The 18,722-nt window shown below is 32.2% G+C and overlaps 1 protein-coding gene across 5 annotated transcripts in view; it reads left to right on the forward strand.

Moving 5' to 3' along the window:
* Window positions 1-18,722, forward strand: part of LOC136853472 (mitogen-activated protein kinase kinase kinase 11-like) — a 200,095-nt gene that overhangs the window by 166,982 nt on the left and 14,391 nt on the right. For 2 of the 5 annotated variants that reach the window (XM_067129078.1, XM_067129081.1), the window contains 5 exons: window positions 2,683-2,886; window positions 3,154-3,180; window positions 10,807-10,848; window positions 11,512-11,743; window positions 12,597-12,840. In XM_067129078.1, coding sequence (XP_066985179.1) covers window positions 2,683-2,886; window positions 3,154-3,180; window positions 10,807-10,848; window positions 11,512-11,743; window positions 12,597-12,840 — 749 coding nt within the window. The remainder of the gene's footprint in view (window positions 1-2,682; window positions 2,887-3,153; window positions 3,181-10,806; window positions 10,849-11,511; window positions 11,744-12,596; window positions 12,841-18,722) is intronic. The other 3 variants (XM_067129079.1, XM_067129082.1, XM_067129080.1) reach the window with 2 other exon arrangements.

Raw genomic sequence — 18,722 nt, forward strand, 5'->3', positions numbered from 1 at the left:
TTCAAAAGTAGCTGTCCATACAAAAGAAAGATGCTGGAATCTGCTACCATCAATAAACCAACAATATGAACTTGTCAGGAGGACATTGGAAATTGGATGACATCAATGGGTTAATCCTTAGGCCTCTTCTCAAGCAGGTGTTCCAGAAAACACGTCCACCAGATGCCTCGCCAGACTGGAGTTAATGAGGCCAAAAACCACCAGGGAATTGTCTAATTTCCCTCCTTGGGAAACAGTCACCTGCATACCATCGGAGACTTACTGCCACACCTACATATGCTTTGTATATATACTCTTGTAACATTTCATCTGTCCATATTTTACCAGTGAACAGGGCACAGAAGGAAGTGCTCGAAATATATGGTTGCAATGTTCAAATAGTGTTTTATGGGCCTTTTTATTTGTGAATATATATATATATATATATATATATATATATATATATATATATATATATATATATATATATATATATATATATATATATATATATATATATATATATATATATATATATATATATATATATATATATATATATATATATATATATATATATATATATATATATATATATATATATATATATATATATATATATATATATATATATATATATATATATATATATATATATATATATATATATATATATATATATATATATATATATATATATATATATATATATATATATATATATATATATATATATATATATATATATATATATATATATATATATATATATATATACACACACACACATAGATCTCCAGTTATCAGCACTGATCCCCAGTTATCAGTGGTGCTGATAACCAGGATCTGCACTATTATTGCCGATTTTCGGTTATCTGAAATTTTCAGTTAATGTCACGCTGTTGGGAACGGAACCCCACCGATAATTGGGGACTCATGTATTTTATATAATATATATATATATATATATATATATATATATATATATATATATATATATATATATATATATATATATATATATATATATAGTGAGAAGTGCAAGAGTGTTATCCCTGTTCCTTGGGGGATATGTCACATTATAGACAGGCATGATTTTTGTTAACTGAATGAAATAAGGGAAGATTAAGGATATCTAAGGCAGTAGTTTTTTAAAGAATATTTTTATGTTTATTGATAATATAAGCTTGCTACAGGAGTTTGATCTGTAAAATTCTCTTTGGGAGATTGGTTTGATGGATTTGGTGGTTTACTCAAGATCAGCTATAGATTTTTAATCTTTTGTAGATGGAGATTGCAAATGCTGTTTGTATGTCCCATCTGTCCTGCACTGGGACAGTGCAGGACAGCTTAGCTTGCTTATAGCAGGTTCCAAATCACTTATCTTTGAAAATAAATGTGTACATGTGGTAGTGCCATTTTTGGTGGTAAAATTAAAAGCAAACTTTAAATTATTAATTTTCTCCTGTTAATTAAAATAAGAGAACATGAGTAATATTTTTAAAATGATATTTAGCAGAGCTTTAGTGTTAAATCATTATGTATAAGTCTTCGTGTATGTATGGGTTTGACATCTAAACTATGTAGATAGTGATTAAAATAAGTAACTCGTTTTGTCTTGCATTTGTCTTATTTCAAAAGTTGTGGCATTGTGTTTTGTTGGACTGTACCTTTGTCATGTTAGAAGAGAATTAACATATTAGAAGTGAGGTCAAATGACCAACAGAAGGTTTTAATGTACCTTATGTATATTGTTCAGCTTTTTCTTTAATATTTTCATTGGCTTTGTGTGACATTGGTCTGCAGTTCCTTATTTTCCAGCATAGTGTAAGTTTTGACATTAAACAGTTTATGCTCATATAAGCTTTTTTATTTGTGCCAGTTGTTTTTCTCATATTAAAGCACTGCATGTCAACTGAATGCCAGAAACATAGCGTAGTCTTCACTGACTACTGGAGATGAATTACACTAGTTGTTACCATACTATATATATATATGAGAAATTGGTCTTTATTCTTATCTCAGGCTTACACTTGTTTTTTGCTGTCAAACTTTCTGTGTAAAACATACTGCTCTCTAGATATAGAGGTAATTCAGATATCCTAACATATTCTAATTAGATTATAATCAGAGGGAAAGGTCATTGCTACTAAGTGAACTTTAGGTCGCTTACACAAGTGTATAGTAATAATTACTTTATATATATAATATATATATATATATATATATATATATATATATATATATATATATATAATATATATATATGTGTGTATATATATATATATATATATATATATATATATATATATATATATATATATATATATATATATATATATATATATATATATATATATATATATATATATATATATATATATATATATATATATATATATACTGTATATATATATATATTGGAATTCCTGCATTTAGTAAGAGAACCTTTAGCAAAATGGTAAACTGTGACATATGAATTTGTTGCATATTCTACTTTGTTTGCTGTTTATTTATATTCAATGTTAGATGGCATTTTCCATTTCTGATATACTGAATATCATCACTTTTAATCTTATGGAAGTTGCCTATCACGTGTTATGCTTTCACCAGAAAAGGAATTTTATTAGCAATCCGAGTACTCAATACAAATCTTTAAAAATCATATTAGGTTTTAGAGTAACATCATTTTTGTCATTTCAGTACCCGCAGACGGTGTAAAAGGGAAAACCTGGGGTCCAAGCACAGCGCACCAGAAAGAACGTGGTCACATCATCCCGCATCATCATGATAACCAAAAACGATGGAGTAAGTCAGCACCAAATCTTGAAAAACCTCTACGCCCTCTTCCGTACACTGCCACAATGACTGGACTTAACCAGATTACTGCATATGGTCCAGAGATTGGTAAGTTTTTAGCAGTAAAGTGCAAAGAGTAAGCTTGTAAGATCTCTGATAGAAATATGTTGCACTTTGTACCCAAAACATATTTACTTGATTATTTTTCAATCTGTAGACAATTTTGTTGTATACCATTGCATAAAGAACTTGGAAAATTGCTAACCAACTTTGCTGTTTTTAGGTTCCACAGTTTATAAATATTTGCTTATTAATATGTAACTCTTCAAGACAGTTACATATTGCTTCAAGCATTTTCTTTCTTTTGCTTTCTAGCTGGCAATGGATATTACTACATCCCAGGTACTGTAAATGTCTGTTTACATGCTGTTTAATAACATCATGTTTCAGTTAAGTATTATTGGCTACCACTGCATGTACAGTATACGTAGAAATTATATTTGAAACCTCCTACTTGGAGTCACACATTCATTTCAGTATAAATATATACACAAATTTTTATTAATGAAGGTATATGGTAAAATTGCAAAAACACTGAACTCCTTGGATTTTGTGTAAAGGAGTGTGGAGCAATAATTATGTATTACTAACCAAACTATATATTTTACTATGAAGTGCTTGCAGTGGAGAGGAACTTCATAAATTCATTATCATAACTTGGATTAGCTCAGTCTTTATTTTTTCCTTTTCTTGACTTTTTATTTTGGTCTCTATCATGATTACTAAATAGGTTAAGCTTTGGTGATATGCCTCTGCTGCCATAGAATTTAGGTACCTAATGTATTCAACAAGAAGTTGGAAGTGCTAGATTTAGTCTTGAAGAGCTGATGACTTATAAGATGTTGAAGGCATATCTCAGCAGAATATGAAGAAGTCTGATGGTTAAGTGTATCACAGGCTATATAGCACTAGATAGAAAATTGGAGAATAAAGATACAATTCCTGTACTAGTTTGTATTGGTATAACAACACATCAAGTTCGTTTACCAATAAGTTAAAGAAGACAATAATGGGATATAGCACTGTCCCAGTAGAGATTGCACAAAATGAAAAACTATATCCACTGCCTATACATCATCATGGTCCATTTTTATGTTTTAGTGGCTCTCTTTTTGGTCCTAGTTAGGTCCATCTAGCAGGCCTGTTTGCTTGTCAGTTAGTTCATATAATTTTCTTGTATCTTCTTCTCCCATGACATAACCATTTTTAAAGTGATAAGTCTGTAGCTTCTGTTTAAAGCTTTCACACCTCTTGAGTTCTTGGGGTAACTTAATGAATAGTCTGGATGTATTCAAAGTCTCTTTTTTTCAAATTCATTGTTTCATCTTTATTTCACTACATTTGTATGTTCTCTTACAAGCTTACAGTGGTACATTTCTTAAAGAAGGTCATATATGTACTTCAGTTTTTGTTTTTTATTGCATTTACATTAAAACATTTTTTATTCTGTGTTTGCTCTAATAAGTAGCCAATGAAGCTTGATGTGGTTGTGTGTGACCCCATCCTTTGGAAATTTATTCATTATTCCTTTATTTATTGATGATAAACACACAGCTTTGGATTCTTTTACAAATGGGGCTGTCAGGTCTCTAGGTTGGGCCAATCTCAAAATTATGCTTTTTCCTCAGTCTCTGGTCAGAATAGGAAAATTCCAGTTATCTCTGAGTATTATATCATATTGAAAAAATCTTATGGTTATGTTTCTCTTTAATCTCTGCCTGCCTTTCTATTTTTCTCAATCTCTTTGCCTCTCCAGAAAGTAAGGGGATTTTCTAATTACATTAGCAGTAGTTTTTTTAATTTGGGTTTTTTTGCTTTTGATTTACTAATTTGTTTTTACTAGTGGTTGTTGTACTGTAGATAGCTGTCATTTTTACTCAGAAGTATTTCCTTCAGCTTCAGGTGGACTTTATATTATTTTTTTTCTTTTATGTTTTACAGAATTACTATTATAGTATTTTCATGTACAGTATGTGTGTAATTGTCTAAAAGGTAATTATTGCTAGTTTTCCATCCTGGCTGTTGGAATTCAGCCATTTTATTTAGAAACAAAATGAGCACAAAGCCAATGATGTTCAGATTTAGTTATTGGATTGTAACATTTTTTTTGGAAAATGTTAAATATCCAAGTAGTAATAAAATATTATTTGGAGTAAAACAAACTAGATTGTAATGTGCACCAATTAGTATTGGATGCATGTTATCACATTCTTTTTACTTTGTAACTTATCAGTTAAAATCATGATAATTGAAAACTACATTTTATGAAAAGCTATGTTAGCCAGTGACAATTAATTTCCAAACACCCATCACTAATGGCCTCAAAATGCACTGTTGTGCTCTCTATAATAGCCTTCAAACATTAAAGTGCATTCTTGATATGAAAATCCTCTGAGATAGCAACCCATACCCATTTTTTGAACTCAAAACAAGATTGCTGAAACCTATTTAGGGTTAACGAATTAAGTAGAATAAAACAATCTCCTCAAAGGCATGCCTATTGATCTTTGTTATTGAAATTATGGAAGTACAGATAGGACTGGTTTGGGAGAGTTGTTAAAAAGCTGTCTTCATACTGTCCCTTTCATTATAGACATGGTAAGGATGTATATGTATGTGCCTCTTCAGAACTTGTCATTCTGCCTCCAAGAACACTGTGGCCTTCTGGCTTAGAAAATAGTAACAATGTTCTGGTATATCCTTACCACTTCATACATGGCATGGACTTTTGTGACAAGAGTGACTTCAGTTCCTCTTTTAACTTATCATGCTTCCGTGGTCTGATGATTTGGAGAACTGTCAAAAAGACTTTTCCTTCTGTTCCAGTCATTTTAAACATGGTAGGGACTTTTAGACATGAATTGCATTTTTGCTTCTCTAAGATGTGTCACTCTGTCTCCAAGCGCACTATAGCCTTCTGATTTGGAGAAGATACTAAACAGTTTAGTCTTTTGTCTTTTCCATTTTAGACAAGGCAGGGATTTTTAGACATGAATTGCTTTTGTGCTTCTTCAGAATGTGTCATTCTGTTTCCAAGAACACTATTCTTCTGGCTTGGAGAAAATATTAAAAAGGCTGAGCCCCCTGTCCCTTTGATTTCAGACATGGCAAGAACTTTCAAATTAGACATGAATTGTTTTTGTGCATCTTCAGAACTTGCCATTCTGTCTGTTTGGACATTTATGTTCTTCTGACTTGAAAAGATATTAAAGATGTCTAGCTTTCCATTTCTTCCATTTCAGACATGGTAGAAACTTTTAGAGTAATTGCTTTTGTGCACCTTCAGAATTTGTCATTCTGCCTCCAAGATACTGTAGCCTTTTGGCATGGAGAAGATATATATTGAAAAGGCCTAGTCTTCAGTCCCTTCCATTTCAGAAATGGCAGGGTCTTCCAGACAACGATTTACTATGGTACCTCTTCGGAATGTGTTATTCTGTCTCCAAGAACACTATAGCATGTATACTCCTAACTGTTATAAAAATAGGCCTATACTTTGGGCCCTACCCAGAACATTCCATTAAAAACAACTGGGTTTAAAGACCAAGAATTGAATGGACCCTGTGAAATCATAAAACCTGGCTAAAAAAAAATTTGCATGAAATATTTCTCAAGGCAGACATTAGGAATATTTTCATGAAGTATGGTATTTTGGTTGTATCAGTTAATGAAAAACTTAAGATATTCAGAAAGCAATGTGTAAAACCAACTTAAAAATTTGTAGACCAAAATTTATGATCTTACTTTCAACTTATAACTTATTTCTGTTGAAAATTAATAAAATAGTATTTCATCAGCAACTGGTTGAACATTTTGAAAAGAGCAATATCCTGACAGAAAATAAAATAGCCTTCAGAAAAAGGACTCACTTCAATAACTGAAAGAGCAATATCCTCTCAGACAATAAAATAGCCTTCAGAAAAAGGACTCACTCCAATAACTGATCTCATGTAAGTGTCCCGGTATTAATGAACTGGACCTTCATGCAACCATTCATACAGTTGTACATGTGTATATGTTGTTAAAGGGAAATTTGGAAATTGAAAATCTGGAACACTTTGCCAAGAGGAATGGCGTAAGTCAAGCATTCAGAGAGCTATGTTGTTCAGCTTATTTATTATCAAGATATTGATTATCAAAAACAAGTTGCAAGGAGAGTGTAAATCAGCTCTACCCAGTTATAGTCAACACTGAAAATATGTCCATTATAAAGAAAGATATAAGACAATGAAGGTCTAAGGAGCTTAATGGACAGGATATTAAAGAAGTGAAAATAAATTTTACAAAAGCTCAGATATTTGATATATCGAGAAATTAGAGCTAATGAAAGGAGGACATTATCATCCAAGCAATGTAGCTTTTATAAAGTAGCGTTAAAATATTAGTAACATAGAGATACCTTTGCACAGATATAATGGCAAGAATATATTGCTTTATATACCACTATAATGTACAGTATAAGGGCCTTCGTCCTAATGTTTGGTATTTAATAGCCTGGTTTTTAAATAAAAATCATGACTGAGTTAAATACTGTATTATCCTTGCTATAAAGTAAATTAAGAGCCGTGTCTAGGCTCAAATATGAAAAGCAAGTGACAGTCATCAGGATCAACCACACCTAGCTTGGTGTGAATCACGCACACACAAACACATCTTCAACCTCGATCATGAAGCAAAATGAAAAACAACAAAAACATAATTTTACAAACAGATAAATCTTCACAAGGATATTAGTGCAAAACAGAAAATACCAGCATCCTTGAATAAAATAAATATTATGCCATTAAGTGGCAAACTGACAACAGTCGTGCACTGTCACCTTCTGATGCAGACGTTGTCATTAGATAATCATATTTTTCGTGAACATTACACTCGAGTACCATCTCACTTCTCTCTCTTGCTCCATTACTAGTTAACCCTTAAACACCGAGCCTCTATTTACAAGTGTCTGCCGTATGCCGGCGGCGTTCGGGAGTTAGCGCCGAAGTGGAAAAAAAGTTTTTTTCAAAAAATCACAGCACGCTTAGTTTTTAAGATTAAGAGTTCATTTTTGGCTCCTTTTTTTGTCATTGCCTGAAGTTTAGTATGCAACCATCAGAAATTAAAAAAATATCATTATCATATATAAATATTGAAATATATGACAGCATGAAAAAAAATTTCATATATAATTGTATACAAATCGTGCTGTGAGCAAAACGGTTAAAGCTAATGTGGTATTTTTTTTCCTTTGTATTGTACACTAAATTGCAATGATTTTGGTATATAACAAATTGTAAAACGATCAAAGCAACACAGAGAAAATATCACAAAATGATGCATGAATTCGTAACGTGCGGATGTAAAAAAAAAGCTTTTTTCAAAAATTCACCATAAATCGAAATATTGTGCTAGAGACTTCCCGTTTGTTGCAAAATGAAGGTAATTGATTGAATATTACTAGACTGTAAGTTTTTTAGATTACAATTGCAGTTTTCAACCATTTCGGTCGATTTAAATTTGACCGAAAGTCGAATTTTTTCTATTTATCGTGATTTGTATGAAAATATTTCAAAACTGATAAAAGCTACAACAATGAGTTATTTTCTGTTGTATTCTACATGAAATTGCACACATTTTCATATATAAAACTTTATGTAACGGCTATTAGAAAAACGGTGCAAACATTATGACAAGTGACGAGAGAATTTCCGAGATTTTCGGCCGAGTTACCGCGCGGAGGTAAGTAAAAAGTTTTTTTTCAAAAATTCACCATAAATCGAAATATTGTGGTAGAGACTTCCAATTTGTTGCAAAATGAAGGTAAATGATTGAATATTACTAGAATGTAAGAGTTTTAGCTTACAGTTGCGTTTTTCGACCATTTCGGTTGAGTCAAAGTTGACCGAAGGTTGAAATTTTTGGCACTTATCGTGATTTATATGAAAATATTTCCAAACTAATAAAAGATACAACCATGGGTTGTTTTTATTGTATTTTACATGAAATTGCGCACATTTTCATATATAAAACTTTATGTAACAGCTAATATAAAATGGTGCAAAAATTACGACAAAATGACAAAAGAATTTCTGAAATTTTCGGCCGAGTTACCGCGCGTGGACGTAAGGAAAAAGTTTTTTTCAAAAATTCACCATAAATTGAAATATTGTGCTAGAGACTTCCAATTTGTTGCAAAATGAAGGTAAATGATTGAATATTACTAGAATGTAAAAGTTTTAGCTTACAATTGCGTTTTTCGACCATTTTGGTTGAGTCAAAGTTGACCGAAGGTTGAAATTTTTTGTAGTCGACATACGGTATGTCCACTCAGCACCCGACAGACAATTTTAGTCGACGTACGATACGTCTAGTCGGCGTTTAAGGGTAAACATTAAAATAAATGAAAAGAATCATATAAGCATTACTATTGTTATTGTTATTATAATTATTATGACTCCAAATATATATTAATAGTTACTTCATTACAAATGTGTAGGCTTTGGAGCCTGAAGCTCCCAGACTATGCAGTGAGTTGCTCAAGAACTGCAAAGATGTGACAACCCATCAGTAGTAAAGTGTGCAAAATGCAAATAATAATAAATAATAATAATAATAATAATAATTAATAATAATAATGAAAAATGCTATGGATGGTTGAGGGTCTGCAGGAGGGAGATGGAGGAATGCATGCACATTTCTGCGGGGCCATTAACACTTGGGGAGATGGTTAGGGGGGTGAAAAACATTACTTACTGGGATTGTCGAGTGAGCTTCGGTGGTGTTGGTAGCTGCTCAAGCCTGTGTACCACGTTTTTCATAATCCAGAAACTTTGTTTCCCCACCTGAAAATCCTGCTCTCTTGTTCAAGATTATATTTTGTATGTCATGTATCACCATTGAAAATAGTCATGGATAATACAAATACAGATAATCAAGATAAGCAGTATTTAGTCAGATTTAATACTGACCTTTTAGTATTAAACTGTAGTTTTTACTTGTAAATTCACCATGATGTTGGAATTGTTTTCTAGGTACCATTGCACATATTTTATAGACAATGAAAAAAAAAGTAAAAAATATGTCATCAAGCAGCATACTGAAAAAAATTTTTTTGCCATGGAATGACAATTTCCCTTATATTAGAGCAGAAGTGAGGGAGCACTTACCAAACCTCATGAGAGAATGTCCCTTTGTTGCCTGAGAACTGACCAGAAGTCTTTATCATGAGGCTTTTTAATTTGATTATTAGCCAGTCCAGCTATTTTGTGACTGCTTTGGTCCTTTTGAATTTGAGGCCCTTTTAAGTGAATGGGAGTCTTGTTTGCACTTTCAAAACAAAACTTCCCTAAAATCTAGGCCGTTTATATTTTCGAGGAGAGGGTTTCCTACAACTTAAATTGTCATATTATTGTATGAAATTTTGTTACCAGTTTTTTATGATTTTATAGAGCAATTTAATGATACATGCAAACTGTATGAGTGGTTTGTGTTTTTAATGATAATTTCTTGATAATAAATTATTTTATCAACTTGTGTTATTATTGCCATTAGTGCTTATTATTGTGAAGCTAGTTTTCATTTGTTAGTAAAACAGTCAATTCTCTTAAGAGTTCATATACAATACTTCTTATTTTTGCTAACGTTCCTACGTTATTAGTTAGTTCATAACACTTTCAGATTATCAGGATTCCTCACTAGAAATCATTGTTTACATTATTCAAAGAACTAGGTTACTTTTGAAACTTTGGCTGCCATTTGGAATGTGATCTTTATCTTGTGTGTAAACCATGTAGTTATTTGTAGATAACATGGATATTATATATATATGTTTATATACATAATAAATTTGTATGTTGTGAAGTCATCATTAATGGGTTTACATTGTGACCATACCAGTTCAGGAGTTAAGATTCAAGAAAATTGAACTAATTTCAAAGCATTTAAAGTATGAGGTTTCTTATATTGTCTGCATATATATAATTTCAGACTTCAGCCATGATGAATTCCGAGGATATACGGACAAAACTGGTACCTAGTTTAATCTGTCATGTGCTAGTCTTGCATTATGAATAGCTAGTTTAGTGTAGCTGTCTTAATTTGTGTAATCATATTCCAGACTTGTCAGCTATGAAACATTACTGTAGCTAGATGGGAGTGGTATTTTTTATTTGTAATTGATTTGAGCATAGATTTTAGGTTGCCATTTTGTGTGATAATTTTTGGCTTTTATGTAAAAAAAGCTAAGATGAATAAATTTTTTTTTTAAATGAAATTCTTAAGTATTTTTTTTTATTATGGGTTGATCTCTGAAAAGACATATCCCCTAAGCAAAATCATATTTCTGAGTAACAGAAATTTCTGTAGTGTTACATTAGATTTATATACTTCAGAATATTACTAGACAAAACTGGATCACATTAAATGTATAGTAGCCCAGTTGTAGGTTGTGAAGTGAAACTGTAGTCTGTTGAAACATACTGGTCAAATTACATGGCCTCGTAGAGTGTTGTTTATATGGTGATTAAGGTTTTTCCTATCATGTAAGTTAGGTGTCTTTTTAGTTTTAAATCCTTTACATTACTGTGTACGGTATTTTGGTAGTTGTTTGAAGTATATTTGCAAATATGAAGATAAACTGAAATACATGTGAAAGAAGTTTTCAGATTTTAAAAGAGCATTTATTTTGTACAGATTACAGTGGTGAAGATGGTGGCTGGAGTGCCAAGCCATTGCCATTACGACCCTTACCTGTTCCTACCTTGTATAATGGCACTACTCCTGAGACCAAAGGACAACAACCAAAATTTTCACCTTTGGAACTTTTAGTATATAACATTGCTGCTATGTTGGCAAGTGTAGCAGCTGGCTATGATGTTAGATTATCAAATGTTACTGCTGTTCATCCTAAACTGTTACCTTTAAAGTAAGTCAAGTTTATGATTATTGTGATTTACAGGCAGTCCCCGGTTAGCAGGGGGTTCTGTTCCTGGCGGCATGATGATAACCAAAAATTGCCGCTAACCGAAAATCGGCGATAATAGCACTGATCCCTGGTTATCAGTTAGCGGCGCTGATAACCGGTGATCAGCGCTGCCGATAAGAGGCGATCGGTACCGATAACCGGTTATCAGCGACAAAAATCTGGTTATCGTCGTCACTAGACAAGCGCCATAAAACTGGATCGACGGTAACCGAGGCTGCCGATAACTGGGGACTGCCTGTATTATACACCTCTTGTTTTCTGTCAATAAGTACTGTATAAAAATGTGTGCATTATCATAGAGAAACCATGCACACGTAAATAATGAATTTGTTGATTTTAATGAACTTACATAAAATGAATAACACTGGTCACAATAAAAATAATTTTGTAGGATTTATTAAAGGTAAAATTCTGGGATTAAAGTAAATCAAGTTAAATTACCACTGTCGTCTACAAGATTTAAGGATTGATCTACTTAAATATCAGCTTATTTAAAATTGGATGTCAGAAGTAGATAATAGTAATTTAATTAATATTGAATGTTAGGTTTTGATCATAAATTCATTGATGCTTTGAATATCCCTAAATTAATTCATAGAATCAATGTCGATTTTCCCTTTGAAAAATATATACTCTAAAATTACATTCAATAGTCACAAACCATAGGTAATAATGCATTTAATTATATGAAAGTTTCTGAGAGCTTAAATATTAGAAATGTAGAGGATATGTCTTGTTCATGTGAAGGTAGATTTAAAAGATGATTTTCCTATTTTGTCCCTCTATACTTTAGGTCTGATGATGATGCAGACTACCAAAGATGGTTAGGTATGAGTGAATATGAATTTTCTTCACCTTCTGGCTATGCCCACAATACGTACCATGGTCCATCTAGACATTCCAGGCCTGCCTTAGTTTTAGAGCCAAAACCAATACGCTTCACAGACTCGCCTCAGCATTTTGCTGGACAACCTGCCTTACCACCATCTCAGCAACCAACTAGGAGGAAATCTTCATCTGCAAGTAATGATAGTGAGGTAAGTTTGGACTTTTTTTATTCTAGGTTTTTACAGGTGGATGAAAGAAATGGATCGATAGCTTGCGTTATTTATAGAAACAGAAAAAGAATTTGTTATTGTAGTTGTAAGGGGTTTCAGGATTCATGACAGTGGTAATGATAAAAAATTTGGGAGCATAATGTAATGTATTTGATGGCATATAAGACTCTTAGAACATCCCCCCCCCCCATTTTCAGAAGGGAATATTAAGAAAAAAAACTGTATCTTTACATGTATCAAATGATACATGAATGATCTAGCTACAGTATAGCAGAAAATATGTTGGTCAAAGCATGAAAGTTGGGCAGTAGAGAGTCTTTTCATTAATAATTTTACTATAATTTACAAGAGAAACAAAGGCAGCGTAGGTATAACAAAACATTTTATAGCACTCCAGTATCTCGCCTGCCACTGATGGATAACTTTGACAATGGCAATGAACTTTTGAATACTTGAATTTGAAAAAAAAAATGGAAACAAAAATACAATTGTAAGTAAAGGGTATAAGAAATTACAATTGTGTTTATGTTATGTAAAGATGTGTAAACCTAGCCAACAAGCTACCCTGTTTCTGTATAGTATGTGCATGTATACATTGCAGCAAACTCTCTGAGAGAGAGAGCATATGATTAGTTTGTCAGACATTATGACGGGTGAATAAAATAAGAGACTAGGTTTAGTCCTGATCAGTTTCAACTTTATTTCCAAGTCATAAATGAAGGAATGATACATATTGGTAGAAATCACAATAAATATACCAAAGGGCCAGTGTGGACAAACATATAAAACTAATGGAAACAAAATGAGGCCTTCAGCCATTTTTCAAGATATTTTCATGATTTTTGTTGCATTATGAAGCAAAGTCTATCTACTTTATGGTGCTGTGCATTTTTTTTTTTTGTGGAAAAATAAAACAAAATATATGAGTTAATTGAAAGCGACGTTTTTTTCCGATAGCGACATTGTTTACAACATTTTTTCAAAGTTATTTTTCAAGATGAAAAGTATTGTTAATATTAAAAAAAATGAGTGATTCTGAAAGAAGAAAAGTTCTTCAAGGTGATACTTTTGAAGTTAAAATTGAATGTATTTTGAAGTCGCAAATGGCGATTGTTTTTGTTTTTTGTTTTTTAATTTTTTTCGTTATGTTTTTTCTTATATTTCGTGAACCAGTGAAGATTTCTCAAACAGTTTTATTTTTGCGTGTTGTTTGTCAGTGTTTTAGCTTTCCAAAAATATGTTTGTGAGCATTATATCTAAAAATAATTGTGCTGTGAATTTTTTGTAACATGTATGGTAATGGAATGTGTGTAAGTGTATCTGTTGCATGTTAATTTCAGTGTGTATGTTTTTTCGTGTGTTTATATTTATTTTCAATCCATATTATAATAATGGAAAATATAGAAAATTAATATCCTATAAAACCTGACATCCTGCTTTGTATATAAATCACGGTGTGATAAAAAAATTTCATATATATATATATATATATATATATATATATATATATATATATATATATATACAGTAGAACCCCAGTCCTCGGCGCTAATTCGTTCCAGAAGAGGCGTCGAGATTCGATTTTGTCGAATTCTGAGTTAATCTCTCCCATAAGAAATAACTGAAAATGGATTAATCAATTCCTGACCACCAGTCATTACCCAAACCTTACCTTTTTATACAAAACATTACACAAATTACAATTAAATAAATTCAGAGTTGAATAACTTACCGTATCAGAATCACTTTTTACATTTTTAAATGCATACTGTATAAAAAAAATTGGCCTACGACCGATGCGGCCGTATTACCAATGATAGAGCGAGCGCCATAGGCTAGGCTAGGTAGCCTATAGGCACTACCAGAATGTACTGTAATGGGTACACACGAAAACTGTTGTTAATAATGATAACATTGAAAAACAAGCCTGATTATCACATTAACCCTTAAACGCCGAGCCTCTATTTACAAAAATGTCTCCCGTATGCCGGCTGCGTTCGGGAGCCAGCGCCGAAGCGGAAAAAAAGTTTTTTTCAAACAATCACAGCACACTTAGTTTTTAAGATTAAGAATTCATTTTTGGCACCTTTTTTTCTCATTGCCTGAAGTTTAGTATGCAACCATCAGAAATGAAAAAAATATCATTATCATATATAAATATTGGAATATATGACAGCGAAAAAAAAACTCATATATAATTGTATACAAATCGCGCTGTAAGCAAATTGGTTAAAGCTAATGAGTTACTTTTTATTTAGTTGTATTGTACACTAAATTGCGATGAATTTGGTATATAACAGATTGTAAAATGATTAAAGCAACACAGAGAAAATATTATCACAAAATGATGCATGAATTAATGCTAGCGTGGACGTAAAAAAAAGTTTTTAAAAATTCACCATAAATCGAAATATTGTGCTAGAGACTTTCCAATTGTTTCAAAATGAAGGAAATTGATTGAATATTACTAGACTATAAGTTTTTTTTAGCTTACAATTGCATTTTTTTACCATTTCGATCGAGTTAAAGTTGACCGAAAGTTGATTTTTTCTATTTATCGTTATTTATATGAAAATATTTCAAAAATGGTAAAAGTTAAAAGCATGATTTATTTTGTGTTGTATTCTACATGAAATTGCACACATTTTGATATATAACACTTCATGTAACGAATAATATAAAATGGCGAAAACATTACGACAAGGTGACTCAAGAAATGCTAGGATTTTCAGCGGAGTTCGGGCGCGCGGATGGAAGGAAAAAGTTTTTTTTTAAAAATTCACTATAAATTGAAATATTGTGCCAGAGACTTTCCGTTTGTTGCAAAATGTAGGTAAAGGATTGATTGTTACTAGAATGTAAGAATTTTGGCTTACGATTGCATTTTTCGAGCATTTTGGTAGAGTCAAAGTTGACCGAAGGTTAAAATTTTGTCAGTTATCATGATTTAAATGAAAATATTTCAAAAATGTTAAAAGCTAAAAGCATGATTTATTTTTTGTTGTATTCTACATGAAATTGCGCACATTTTGATGTATAACATTTTATGTAACGAATAATATAAAACCGCAAAAAAATTATGACAAGGTAACTCAAGAAATGCTAGGATTTTCAGCGGAGTTCGCGCGCGCGGAGGGAAGGAAAAAGTTTTTTAAAAAATTCACCATAAATCGAAATATTGTGCTAGAGACTTTCCGTTTGTTGCAGAATAAAGGTAAATGATTGATTGTTACTAGAATGTAAGAATTTTGGCTTACGATTGCGTTTTTCGAGCATTTCGGTCGAGTCAAAGTTGACCAAATGTTAAAATTTTGTCAGTTATCGTGATTTAAATGAAAATATTTCAAAACTGATAAAAGCTAAAAGAATGATTTATTTTTTGTTGTATTCTACATGAAATTGCGCACATTTTGATGTATAACACTTTATGTAACGAATAATATAAAATGGCGAAAAAATTACGACAAGGTGACTCAAGAAATGCTAGGATTTTCAGCGGAGTTCGCGTGCGCGGAGGGAAGGAAAAAGTTTTTTTCAAAAATTCACTATAAATTGAAATATTGTGCTAGAGACTTTCCGTTTGGTGCAGAATAAAGGTAAATGGTTGATTGTTACTAGAATGTAAGAATTTTGGCTTACGATTGCGTTTTTCGAACATTTCGGTCAAGTCAAAGTTGACCGAATGTTAAAATTTTGTCAGTTATCGTGATTTAAATGAAAATATTTCAAAACTTAAAAGCTAAAAGAATGATTTATTTTTTGTTGTATTCTACGTAAAATTGCGCACATTTTGATGTATAACACTTTATGTAACGAATAATATAAAATGGCGAAAAAATTACGACAAGGTGACTCAAGAAATGCTAGGATTTTCAGCGGAGTTCGCGCGCGCGGAGGGAAGGAAAAAGTTTTTTTCAAAAATTCACCATAAATCAAAATATTGTGCTAGAGACTTTTCGTTTGGTGCAGAATAAAGGTAAATGATTGATTGTTACTAGAATGTAAGAATTTTGGCTTACGATTGCGTTTTTCGAGCATTTCGGTCGAGTCAAAGTTGACCGAATGTTAAAATTTTGTCAGTTATCGTGATTTAAATGAAAATATTTCAAAACTTAAAAGCTAAAAGAATTATTTATTTTTTGTTGTATTCTACATGAAATTGCACACATTTTGATGTATAACACTTTATGTAATGAATAATATAAAACGGCGAAAAAATTACGACAAGGTGACTCAAGAAATGCTAGGATTTTCAGCGGAGTTCGCGCGTGGAGCGAAGGAAAAAGTTTTTTTAAAAATTCACGATAAATCGAAATATTGTGCTAGAGACTTTCCATTTGTTGCAAAATGAAGGAAAATGATTGATTGTTACTAGGTCCCCTTGGTCCCCTTCGGTCACAGGTGGCGCACAACACGGGCGTTGAGAGCTGGGTCATCTTGGGTGCTTGGTCCTCTACAGCATCCCAGTCTAAAACTCGCCTCACACGCTCACTACCGACAGGCAATATCGCGCTTTCACGGGCCTGACGACGTTGGGACATCTCTGCAAACGTCCTGTTGCCTCACAAATACGCAAACACTCGCCAAAGTTCTGCAAAACACGGATGCGTCAAGATATCGCTCTCCGACGATGCGCCGCTGATGCTTTCTGGTGCAAGAAGGAAGAAATTCGTGCATGCGCGTCTGGGTGACGCTTATAAACAAAACAACAGCGTGATCCGTGAACTCCCAGCATCCCTCAAGGCGCGTGATTTAAAACCTTTCGCAAACTAGGCCTATAATTATTTTTCCGCGAATATTTAAAAAAACCATTTTTAGTCGACGTACCATACGTCCACTTGGCACCCAACAGACAATTTTAGTCGACGTATGGTACGTCCAGTAGGCGTTTAAGGGTTAAATTAATAATACAATATTTATAAGCCAAATTACTGTATGTCTGTTATCATAAAATTAAGAAAAATTTCCTAAATTACGTCAGAACTCGGCAGCTTGTGGTAGATGTAAACAAACCACAGCGCCACCCTGGTGGTGTATCGCGGTACTAATTACATAAACATTCAGTATTTATGGTAAATTTCATACAGAGTCTACTGGAATAGTGTACAAAATCACTGTAAAACATCTTTCAGTAAATATTATGATTCCCTAACATATTGGGACCCATGATTGGATGAAAATTCAGTGCAGAAAGCCAAAAAAATTATATATACCTGTACAAGGTGTACTTCTCCAAACAGCAGCAGCATGTGTGGGCTTTAAATGCTTTTAAATACGCATGGGAAGAACGCCACCAACAACACCAACTAGCGGCAGCCGACTGAAACTTTTTTTTCTACAAACATCATATGATTCATCGGGTTGGATTCCGGTTTGTTGTTCGAGCTCCGACGCAAAATTTATTCAACATTTCATGTCGAAATCCGATTATGTCGAGTTCTAGTACGGTCGAGGACCAAGTTCTACTGTGTATATATATATATATATATATATATATATATATATATATATATATATATATATATATATATATATATATATATATATATATATATATATATATATATATATTATAGATATGTGTGTATATATATTGTATATAGAAAATGGATATATATATATATATATATATATATATATATATATATATATATATATATATATATATATATATATATATACACACACACACAGTGAACCCCCACACACACACACACACACACACACAGTCCCACACCCCCCCGCAAATAGGTCAAATCCGCGAATGCTTACAACGCCCCTCTAAAAACGCTTATACCTGTCTACCATGAAGGGTCAAACACCAAAGTATGCCTAAAAATACCAGCCTACATCAAATATAC

This window comes from Macrobrachium rosenbergii, chromosome 27 (assembly GCF_040412425.1).
Source record: "Macrobrachium rosenbergii isolate ZJJX-2024 chromosome 27, ASM4041242v1, whole genome shotgun sequence".
Classification (NCBI taxonomy): domain Eukaryota; kingdom Metazoa; phylum Arthropoda; class Malacostraca; order Decapoda; family Palaemonidae; genus Macrobrachium; species Macrobrachium rosenbergii.